The sequence below is a fragment of the Nicotiana attenuata genome, unplaced genomic scaffold (assembly GCF_001879085.1).
Source record: "Nicotiana attenuata strain UT unplaced genomic scaffold, NIATTr2, whole genome shotgun sequence".
Classification (NCBI taxonomy): Eukaryota; Viridiplantae; Streptophyta; class Magnoliopsida; order Solanales; family Solanaceae; genus Nicotiana; species Nicotiana attenuata.
Genome location: NW_017671474.1, coordinates 90,831 through 102,305, shown reverse-complemented (window position 1 = coordinate 102,305; position 11,475 = coordinate 90,831). Strand labels below are relative to the sequence as shown.

At 39.6% G+C, this 11,475-nt stretch overlaps 1 protein-coding gene across 1 annotated transcript in view; it reads right to left on the bottom strand.

The window, feature by feature from the left end:
* Window positions 1–935: 935 nt before the first annotated feature.
* Window positions 936–11,475, bottom strand: part of LOC109208514 (flap endonuclease GEN-like 2) — a 27,538-nt gene continuing 16,998 nt past the window's right edge. Inside the window, exon 14 of the mRNA XM_019371640.1 lies at window positions 936–1,741. Within this exon, the coding sequence (XP_019227185.1) occupies window positions 1,198–1,741 (544 nt within the window). The 3' untranslated portion in view covers window positions 936–1,197. The remainder of the gene's footprint in view (window positions 1,742–11,475) is intronic.

Sequence of the window (11,475 nt, the reverse complement as noted above, 5' to 3'; positions counted from 1 at the left end):
TTTTATTTGGATGACTGCGGCGAGAATGAGGAACTTTTCAGGCAATTTAACATAAGTCCGTAATTTGGATATTCATTTTTGTATAAAGAAGAAACATCTCAACATATAAGCTCAATACCGAAAATTCAAATTATCCAAACCGATTAATCCGAAACCGAACTTAAAATATCCGATCCAACCCGAACTTATTTAGATTGGATTTGGATTGTCATTTCTTCAATTCGAAAATCGAAAATCCAAATCGAAATTTTCATATCCAATCCGAATTGTCCGAACGTCCACCCCTACTTGAAAGTATATATAAAAATTATATATTTATATGTCGGTTTGGTTTGGATTTTTTTCTCAATACCAAACTTAATCGGGGTTTTTTAATCGGTTTGGTTTGACTCTTTGATTTATTGCGGTTCTCCGGTTCGGTTTGTACATCCCTAGCTGCATTTACCTCGACCACTCTGTCTTCCTCGGGACCCGGCAACCGGTTGGCTACTGTTATTGCTGCATTCACCTCTTCATATTGCACGCTGAAGCTAACTTAAATCTCAAGGCAGTTGTTTCGGTTTGATTTTTTTAGGAGGGAGGGAGGACGAGTAATCAGAGGCGGGTCTAGGATTTTTATAACGTGGGTGCACCACCAACGAAAGGATTAAAAAAAATATTAAGTGAAAATTGATCCCTACTTCCTCTAGGTAAATAGCTCAGCATTTAACCAAGTACATCGTTTAACCTCTTTGGAGCATAAGTAACATCATATAATATTAGATCAATTCTAAAAAATATGTACATAAAAATATGATTTGATAGAGAGAACATGGATTCACGTGCCTCATATATAGTAGTTTGGGTCTATTGCTGATTTCATTTTATTTTCCTCTGGACCATGGTGCAAGACAGCAAGAGTAATAGGAATTAGCTTGGCCAATACTAGGAAATGCTTGAAGGAAGAAAGGGGTTTCGTTTTCTTTTCGGTTAAAAAATTTACAAGAGAGAGAGAGAGTGTGTGTGTACATTCAACATGCTGGCTGGTATTCTAAGGCTACAACAGGTTGCTCGTCTAGGAGAGCAAACCAAGAAACGATATTGCGACAAGTTGATAGCATACGAGCATTTGCCAGAGATGGGCAAACTTATGATAAACATTAGAATAAAATATACATATACACACCCATTACGCCGAAGAAATATCCACGTTCACTTTCAGTATAGGTTGTCCTTAATTCCCGCAAGGAACATTCTCAGTTCTCTGGCTCTTCTTATATGTTCAGGGGAAAACATATCATTTTCTGAATCACTAAGCTCAACTACATCAATGCATTGAACGTTGTCCTCTTGGTGTTTGGATTTCCAAGAAGCATGCCGCACCGGTGGAGGACTTGTGAGATCAATTACTTCAGCTTTAGACAAAGCTGGTAAAATGTCGTCCTCTTGGCAAATGGCGCTCCCAGAAGCAAAACCCTTCTTGACACTGTTGCTATTCCACGTACTATGCGTCTGTATGCTAGAGTCTACATGAATTTGAGCAAAGTTTTCATCATCCTCCGATACTGATCCACATAAAACAGTGGCATCGTCAGCGGCAGAGCTTTCTCGATCAACCTCAAGCAAGAGGTCTTGGAGTTTTTGATCAATCTGACCCAATGGTGGCGTTTTCTCTAGTCTCTGTCTTCTTGATCTAGTATTATTTCTTTTCTTTCCTTGAGCTCGTCTTTCCTGGAACTCCAAAATCCTTTCCGGACAAGCCCTGTTGGCAAAGAAGAGAAAAGATTCGACAACATAGATCAACCAATTTTTTTGTCAACAAGGAGGAAGCTTGTATTTTATTCTGAATGGATATCTCTTGAGCTTGCATAATTACTAAGCAATTGCTATACTGGGAACTAATGCATTTTATGTCAACCTTACTGAAAAATACTCTGTGGTGGCTGGCCAATAGTACAAATTCAGGAAAACTTGCAAACTGACTGGTCATCCTCGTTGAATTTATCTAGTGCAGGGGAGAGGTCAGCAAGTTCAATCATTTAAGGGTGCATTTGGTACGAAGGAAAATGTTTTCATGGAAAATGAATGATTTTATAACTTATTTTATCTTGTTTGGTTGGTGAGCGGAAAACATTTTCTGGAAAATAAAGTACTCATTTTATTGAAATAAAAGAAAATACTTTTTCTACATCATGAAAAGAAAAAATATTCATTTTGTTGAAATGAAAAAAAAAATAATTTTTTTACATCATGAAAAGAAAATACTTTTTTTGTTGAAATGAAAACAAAAATACTTTTTCTACATGAAAAGAAAAGTATTTTTTTTTGTTAAATAAAAAAAAAACTTTTTTATATCATGAAAAAATACTCATTTGTTGAACTGAAAAAAAAAAACTATATCTATAACATGAAAAGAAAGTACTATTAATAATATTTTTATTTAAGGTGTAAGTGGGGTGGAGGGGGTGGGGTGAGTAGGTGGGGCCGAGACGGGGGTGGGTGGGGGTGGGATGTGGAGGTGGGTTGGTGGGTGTTGGTGGGGATGGGGAATAGGGTGGGGAATGTTGAGAAGGATTTATGGAAAATGTTTTCCCTTCTCTTGATAGGGAAAACATTTTCCTCCAATTGGGGTAAAATGAGTTCATGAGGAAAATGTTTTTCAAAATATTTAGGGCAACCAAACATGGAAAAATTGGAAAATATTTTCCTTCATACCAAACACACCCTAATTCATCATGGTCAAGTGATAAATTGAGGTGAGAATACATAATAGTTAATCATGGTTAAGCGCTAGAAGTGTATAAGTAGAGGCGACGCCAGGATTTGAAGCTTATAAATTCAGAGATTCTAGTCCTTTTAAATTAGTGGGTTCTGAATTAGTATTTTTATATATTCAATGGAATTCTTAAGACAAATACAGGGTTTGAACCAAAGCTAGTGGGTTCAGCTGAACCCGCAAACTAACTACTAGCTGCACCCGTGCATAAGTCATATATTTATTGGTTTGATGCAAATACTAGGTGTGGATAACAAGCTGGATAGAATAACATAAAACAACACAAACCAACACACTGATCTAAAAGTTGCTTCACCGGAGGGCCTAAGTTGATGAGCATGAATTTATAAAATAGAAAGAGAAGTGGTGTGGTTAAGGAACTAACTCTTTTTCAAAAACCAAAGTAGGAAAAAATTTGTTAATGGCTTATTCTCAATAAACACGAATGGGTCTTGTTAGAATAGTTATATAAATAGTACTCTCTCCGGTCCAAAAATAAGTGATTTTTTGGCCTTTTTTTGGGGTCCAAAATAATTTTTTTTCTCCAGATTTCAAGAATGAATTAATTATTTTTTTCCTACATTGCCCTTGGAGTAAATAGTGTTGGAGTATGTGCTAGGAGTATTTATGTGAGATAACAAAGGTTAATATGGTCAATTTCATTGCTAATTAATGCTAAAAGGTGAATTTCTTAATCTGTGTGAAAACAGCTAAAAAATCACTTATTTTGGATCGGAGGGAGTAGTAAATAACCCTAATCCCATATGTATTAGGAGTAGTATATATATATATATATTGTATCATTGTCAATATTAATTAATAATATNTATATATATAGGGCTCACTATATCATAGTTAACATATGTGAATAATATCATATTTTTCTCCTGTGCATTCTCACATGGTATCAGAGCAATCGTGAGATATTTATCGTTGTGCATAAACTCCAGTGACTCCGGGAAGAAAGAACTCAGTCACCGTGCGATTTTTCGATGACCTAAGTGACTATTTGCGTCAAAGTCACTAATTATCAATGTTGTGCGAAATCCAACACCACCACAAGGTTCCCAAGAGAGAGGCGACCAAACCCAAAAAGATTCACCTGAAAAAGACCATCCACGCGCCCCCACGCCCCTGTCGGAGATTTGTCGTCGCCGGCGCGTCTGTCCCACGCGCCGGCACGTGAGGACTATTCCGGCCAGAATTTGGAAAAGTTTCTTTTGGACAGTGTCATCTCCTTGCAATTCCGAGCCTACCCGTCCAATTTAAACCAAATTCCGACCACTTTTATATTTATCCGGCGCATGCGTGCTTCTCCAGCCATTTTTTGGCCAAGCTTCTTGAGGACAACCTATAAATTCAGAGTCCATTGGTACTATTTCCGACAGATTTCGACAACTTTGGAATTTTCCGGCAAGCTACAATTATTTTTCCGGCATGAACAGTGATTCCCAAAAAATTTCTGCTTTTTCCGGCACAATATTATAATGGCATTCGTATCAGAAGCCTTTAACTCACAATCCATTTGGATCCAATGCATTGAATCCAATCCAGATGGTTTCTTTACCGGATTATATTGAGTTCCTTCAGCACAAAGCATGTAAACAGACATCTTCAGGAATAAATTCCGTTGTTCAAACATATAGTAGCGCGAGTTGTGTCTCCCAATCTTCAACCTCTTAAGTCTTCGGTCATTGATTCAGGTGCATCTGATCATATTTCTGGTAACAAATCTCTTTTCAATAGTATTTCATATTCTCAATCTCTTCTAGTAGTCACAATGGCCAATGGGTCTCAAACCATGGAAACTACAATAGGTCAAGCAAGTCCACTTCCTTCCTTACCTTTAGATTCAGTCCTTTATGTTCCCAATAGACCTTTTATAGCCTGTTTGGCCAAGCTTCTTTTGGCCAAAAGTGCTTTTTTTTTGGGGCCAAAAGCACTTTTGGCCAAATATTGAGGTGTTTGGCCAAACTTTTGGAAGGAAAAAAGTGCTTTTGAGGAGAAGCAGAAGCAGTTTTGGAGAAGCAGAAAAAAGTAGCTTCTCTCCAAAAACACTTTTTCGAGAAGCACTTTTGAGAAAAAATACGCTTAGAAGCAGTTTTTTAAAGCTTGGCCAAACACTAATTGCTGCTCAGAAGTGCTTTTCAAACTAATTAGCCAAACACAAACTGCTTCTCACCAAAAGTACTTTTGAAAAAAAGCACTTCTCAAAATAAGCTGATTTTTGCAGCTTGGCCAAACGGGCTATTAATCTCATAGCCGTTAGTCGCTTAGCCAAATCACTTAAATGCGCTGTTTTATTTCTTGATGACCTTGTTCTTATACAGGAACGCAGTACGAGGGGATCATTGGTATCGGACGTGAATCAGATGGATTTTATTACCTTATCCTTGCAAAATCACATGGACTCGCATCTTGTCTTCCTTCGATAACTTGTCTTGTTACCGATTCACCAGATTTATTACATTAACGGCTGGGACATCCCGGTTTGTCAAAACTTCAAAAAATGGTACCTGGTTTATCTCACTTGTCCACTCTAGAGTGTGAGTCATGCCAGCTCGGTAAGCATATCCGCTCCCATTTCCCTCGACGTCTTGATAATAGAGCAGAGTCACCTTTTACTTTAGTCCATTCAGATGTTTGGGGTCCTAGTCGGGTCAGTTCTACCTTGCGATTCCGCTACTTTGTCGGTTTCATTGATGATTATACCAGGTGCACTTGGATAGTTTTGATGAAAAATCGGTCTGAGTTGTTTTCTATTTTCCAGACCTTCCACGCTGAAATTCAAAATCAATTTGGGGTTTCTATTTGCACATTTCGTAGTGATAATGCCCTAGAGTATTTGTCTTCCCCATTTCAACAGTTTATGAACTCTCATGGGATCATTCATCAAACATCTTGTCCGTACACATCTCAACAAAATGGGAAAGCTGAAAGAAAGAATAAACATCTTATTGAAACTGCTCGTACCTTACTCATACTCCGTTGCGTTTTTTGGGGGATGCAGTTCTTACATCTTGCTATCTTATTAATCTTATGCCATCTTCAGCTATCCAGAATCAAGTTCCATTCTTTGTCCTGTTTCCCCACTTACCTTTGTTCTCTCTTCCACCCCGTGTCTTTGGAAGCACGTGTTTTGTTCATAACCTTACTCCGGGAAAAGATAAGTTAGCTCCCCATGCTCTTAAGTGTGTATTTCTGGGTTACTTGAGAAAACAAAAGAGGTATCGATGCTATTCTCCTGACCTCCAGCGGTATCTTATGTCTGCTGATGTTACCTTCTTTGAAACCCAATCATACTTCACAGATCCAGGTAATCACTTAGATATTTCTGAGGTGCTATCAGTTTTATCTTTTGAAGATTCAGTCACTACCTCCCATTCATCTTCCTCTACAACTCCAGCTCCACCACCTACTGCTCCAGTTGCAGCTCCACCACCTAGTCCAGTTCAATCTTCTGCAGCTCCACCACTCTTGACTTATCATCGTCGTCCACGTCCAGCATCAGGCCCATGTGATTCACGTCCTGCATTAGATTCTGCACCTACTGCGGACTTGTCTCCTCTTAGTCAACATATTGCACTCCGCAAAGGTGTACGATCCACTCTTAATCATAATGCCCATTATGTCGATCTAAGTTATCACCGTTTGTCATCACCTTATTATGTTGTTATATCATCTTTGTCCACTATTTCTATCCCAAAGTCTACAGGCGAGGCACTATCTCATCCAGGATGGCGACAGGCTATGAATGAGGAGATGTCTGCTTTACATGCGAGTGACACTTGGGAGCTTGTTCCTCTTCCTTCAGGTAAGTCTACTGTTGGTTGTCGTTGGGTTTATGCAGTCAAAGTCGGCCTGAATTGTCACGACCCAAACCGATGGGCCGCGACGGGCACCCGATACCTTGCTCAACCGAGTACCAACATAACGTATCTTTTTGTATTATACTATCTGTGAAAGAAGAAGAGAAGAAAAATGGTGAATAGAGTGCTTGATTATTCAAGCTGTTGGGTTTAAATAACCATTGACAGAAATACAAATAAGGAAAGATTACAATTACAAGCCTACAAAATCTCCTAATTACTTAATTATAGGGATTTGTGTGATTACAGGGATTTGTGTATCTTTTCATATTTACATAGTATCAATTCTTGCCATATTTAACACTCCCCCTCAAGCTGGAGCGTACAAGTCATATGCTCCTAGCTTGCTACAGATATAGCCAATTCTGGATCCTCGGAGTGATTTTGTGAGGACATCTGCTAGTTGGTCTTTTGAGTTGACAAAACTCGTAACAATGCACCCGGACTCAATCTTTTGTCGAATGAAGTGACAATCTATTTCAATATGCTTCGTTCTTTCATGAAATACTGGATTTGAAGCGATATATAATGCGGCTTGATTATCACAAATCAATTCCATCGGCTCGTCCCTTCCGATCTTTAACTCCTGTAGAAGTTTCCTTAGCCATATAAGCTCGCAAGTAGCCAATGCCATAGCCCGATATTCTGCCTCCGCGCTTGACCTAGCTACCATATCTTGCTTTTTACTTTTCCAGGATATTAGGTTGCCTCCAATTAAAATACAATAACCTGAAGTGGACCGTCTATCAGAGAGAGAACCTGCCCAATCTGCATCAGAATACCCAACAATGTCTGCATGTCCCTGTTTTNCAAACAAGCAACTCCGGAGCAAATGGAGTGCACCAACATCTTTCGCTGAGTTGATCGCCTACTTGGAGGACTTTCGATCTGTCTATCAGGACATGCGGGCATGAAACGAAGCGTCCCCAGGCAAAAGGGACGTCAGTACAAATAATGTACCGCGTATGTAAGGAATGAAAATCAGTAGACAATAGACATGAGAGAAACATGGAGTAAAAGACTCGACATGTAAATCTGAATAGCTCTGTGAAATCCTTTAATATTTAAAATGTCATGCATATACGTATAAATATCATGTCGTGCATAGGTACATGCATTCATAGCATCATCAAGCCTCTGAGGGCATCCCATCATACCATCTCGGCCGCTGTGGGCAAAATCATCAACGTATACCAGCTGATCAGGTGGTGGTGCGTATATAACGCCATAACCTTTCCAATATCCCACATACATATATACATATATATACGCGTATATAACGCCATCTGGTCATGGGTCAATGTGCATGTGAAAATATGTTAATAAAATCTCTTAGTACATCATAAGACCATTATGCCTCTGACTAATATCATGAAATAAATTTTACCAACTTATGTATTTTTAAGACCCATGAACAGATGATAGAATAATGACACATAGGGAATCAAAAACATCGACATCTCTAGTATTTCTATGAATAGAGTCATTTATAGAATTTGTGCATTGTCTCGTTTCGTTCGTGTCGTATAGATCATGCCAAAAAGAAAGAAGGGATAGATAGCCTTAACATACCTGAGCCGATTCTTTTGACAATCCCTCTAGCACACGTTGTAGACAATAAATTTGCGTTGAAAAAATAAAATCAAGACCGAAAACTATCGCAACAATCGTAGTATTTTATTTCGAATATTTGAGTGTTACAATCTCTATGAATCCTCTGATTCGTCTTTTCAATAGTAAATAAATTCAACGACATTTGAGCTTGATCTTGAATACGTAGTTGTTTAAGCGTCGCGAACACTTTGTTTGTTGCCACGAATTGTATCACGAACACTAGCCTTGATCTTGAGCGCCTTGTATTTGATTTGACTTCGTTCTTGATCTTGAATACTTGAATTGTTCTTCGTTCTTGAGCTTGAATACTTGATTTGTTCTTCGTTCTTGAACTTGAACTTGATTTCTTGAACTTGAACTTGGTTGCTTGAAGTTTGAAACTTGTAGAGAAATTTGCGGCGTTTGATCCACGAGCTCTCTCTTGCTTCTTGTTATAACTTCTGGTGTCTTTCTGGGTTATGAAGACCCCTATTTATAGTTGTGGGAGGGAAGAGTTATGATAAGAACAAACTCTTTCCGACCAATCAAATTGAAGTGTGACATGGCCACATTTGATTGGCCAGAACATGTCACTTATAGACGTGGCGCGATTTCATTGGCCTTTTAGTGTGACTTGGCATGCCTTGTCATTTTGACACGTGGCATGATCCTTTTGGCTCTTCCGTTTGACTTGGCGCGCCACGTCATTTGACACGTGGCACCAAACTGGCGCCATGCGAATTTGGTTATAGCCTGATGAACTATCCATGACATTGCCTCGTACCTAGTAGTAGCATCGATCATCAGTTCTGGAATGGGAAGTGGGAACTCATCTTTCGGACACGCATTGCTAAGATCCCTAAAGTCAATGCACACTCGAATCTGGCCATTTTTCTTCCTTACAGGGACAATACTTGAAACCCATGTTGGGTATTTAACTTCACTAATAAAGCCAGCTTCGATGAGTTTGTTAACTTCGGTTTCAATCAAGGGAACCAAGTCCGGCCTAAAACGCTTTTGAGCTTGTTTAACAGGGAGAGCACCATTTTTGACTGCAAGGTGATGGACTGCTACTTTCGTGTCCAAGCCAAACATCTCTTTGTAACTCGAAGCGAAGACATCCCTGAACTCCTTGAGTAGCTCAATATAAGCACTCTCTTCATCAGCTTCTTGTAAATCGCTTAGGTAGGTGGGTCTTGGTTCTTCATCGTGCCAAGGTTAACTTCTTTTAAGGCATCAATTGTCGTCTTTACTCCTTCTTCAAGTTCGGGTGGAGTGACTTTCACATCTTCATCTTCTTAAGGGTCTCCTTCATTGAAGGATATGTGATAACATGGTAAAACATCCTCCAATTCTGCATTATCCTCCATTGAAGATGGAACACCGTTCCCGCCTTGTACAGTAACATGATACGAAGAACCCACACTTTCCTCATCTTCATCACGCTCCTTAGTGTACACCACAGTATATGGCTTTACCTTCAGTACTTCTTTACATGAAACCACAAGTTTTGTTTGTCGCCTCATTCTAGAAGGAACCAAACCTTGGAAATCCTTAGAGATCTTCTGAATTTTAGGCGAAGCAAGTGTTCTTATGCTTTGAAAATTTCTCTGGAACTTGTTCCCCTTCTTTAATGGACCCAATCTTTCAAATACGAAGGTCCTCATAGATGTTTCCCAAGTCGATCAAAGACAGAAGACTTGTTAGAAGCGGCAGATTCGTCTTCAACAGTGATATAATTGCTACTCGCCCTTCTTATAAAGATGCGCACTGGTGACGGTTGATTGTATCCCAAACCTTCACGTGGTTGTCTCGTTGCAACTTCTGATGGTAGCTTCCCTAACTTTGACAGCTCATTAGGATTGTATCCAGCTTTTGCAAATAGCTTGTAAGCGTTAGGATCAAAACCTTCATCTGTTCGCTTTGTAGGGAGTGCCACATTCTGCAAATGACTTTGGGCCACAAACCCTGCAAGTGGCTTTGAGGACAACTTTACTGCCTCGATTCGTTTTACCGGAAGAGCTTAGCATGTTAGTTTGGAGATTAGATGATTCACCTTCATATTTCTTCCTTTTAGGGACATATTGGAGCGCATGACTTACTTTCTTGCCATAAGACGCAATATTCCCTCTGTAAGATTTGTTCGCGTTGGGCTGTACCTCTTCAGTAACATCTTTGGCTTCAACAGTAGTCACCTCTGCTCTTTTAGTTGTGGGCTCGTCATTCTTGCTTTTCATGCCATCATCAACTTTTATCTCCTTCACAATGTGGTTCTTCAAGTAGAACTTTGCATCGGTGAAGTGTGACTCTGCCTCGGTGAATGGCTCATCATCAGCAACTATCTTCTTCTCGACTTCACCCTCGTAGTATTTTAAACATTGATGGTAGGTAGATGGAACCACTTTATTCTCATGTATCCAAGGCCTTCCAAGCAAGACACTGTATGAAGTTTTCGCATCGATTACATGCAGCCATGTACTTGATTACATATCTTCAATGGTGATTTCCAGCCTGATCGCGCCTATGGCTCTTTGCCCCCCTTGGTTGAATCCTTGGATCATCACACGACTTTCTGAAAGTTCGTTCATGGGAATACCAAGTTCTTTCACACTGCGAATTGGCAAAATGTTCACTGAGGATCCTCCATCAACCAAAATTCGATTTACCCTTTCATCACACATATAGCCAACCAGGTACAATGGGCGATTATGAAGAGTGTCACCAAGCAAAAGATCGTCATTTGTGAACGTGACTTTTTCCTCACAAGCATTAACTTCTTGAGGAGTGGACTCGATGAGCTTTTCCGGAGATGGTTTCAACGATAGGTCATCACTCTTTTTTTCCCCTTTGTCAGCATGGCAACAAGAGGCATCGATACCCTCATGGGAAATCTTCGTGCGGAACCAAGATGGCAAGAAATCCTCCAAGGTTATTGTATGCCGTGGCCTTTGAGGGTGGTGCATCTCCACTTTTGCTTTCTTCAAACGCCTAACTGGATTCTTTTCCGTTGGTCTTTTTACCATCATCTTCCTTGTTGGTTGTTTTATTGATTCTTTTTGTGGGCTCCTTTTGTGGCGCCTACGACGAGTCACCAACGTCCAACCTTCATCATCATCCGGTTGATCGTCTCCAACTTTGTTGTTCACCAGTAATTCTTCGTTTTTGATTCCTTTTAAACTGCATAACTCATCTAGACTGAATGAGCTAAAGGTGATAGAGACTTGGTTCGCGCTTGCTTTCTCATCTTCAAAGCACGTA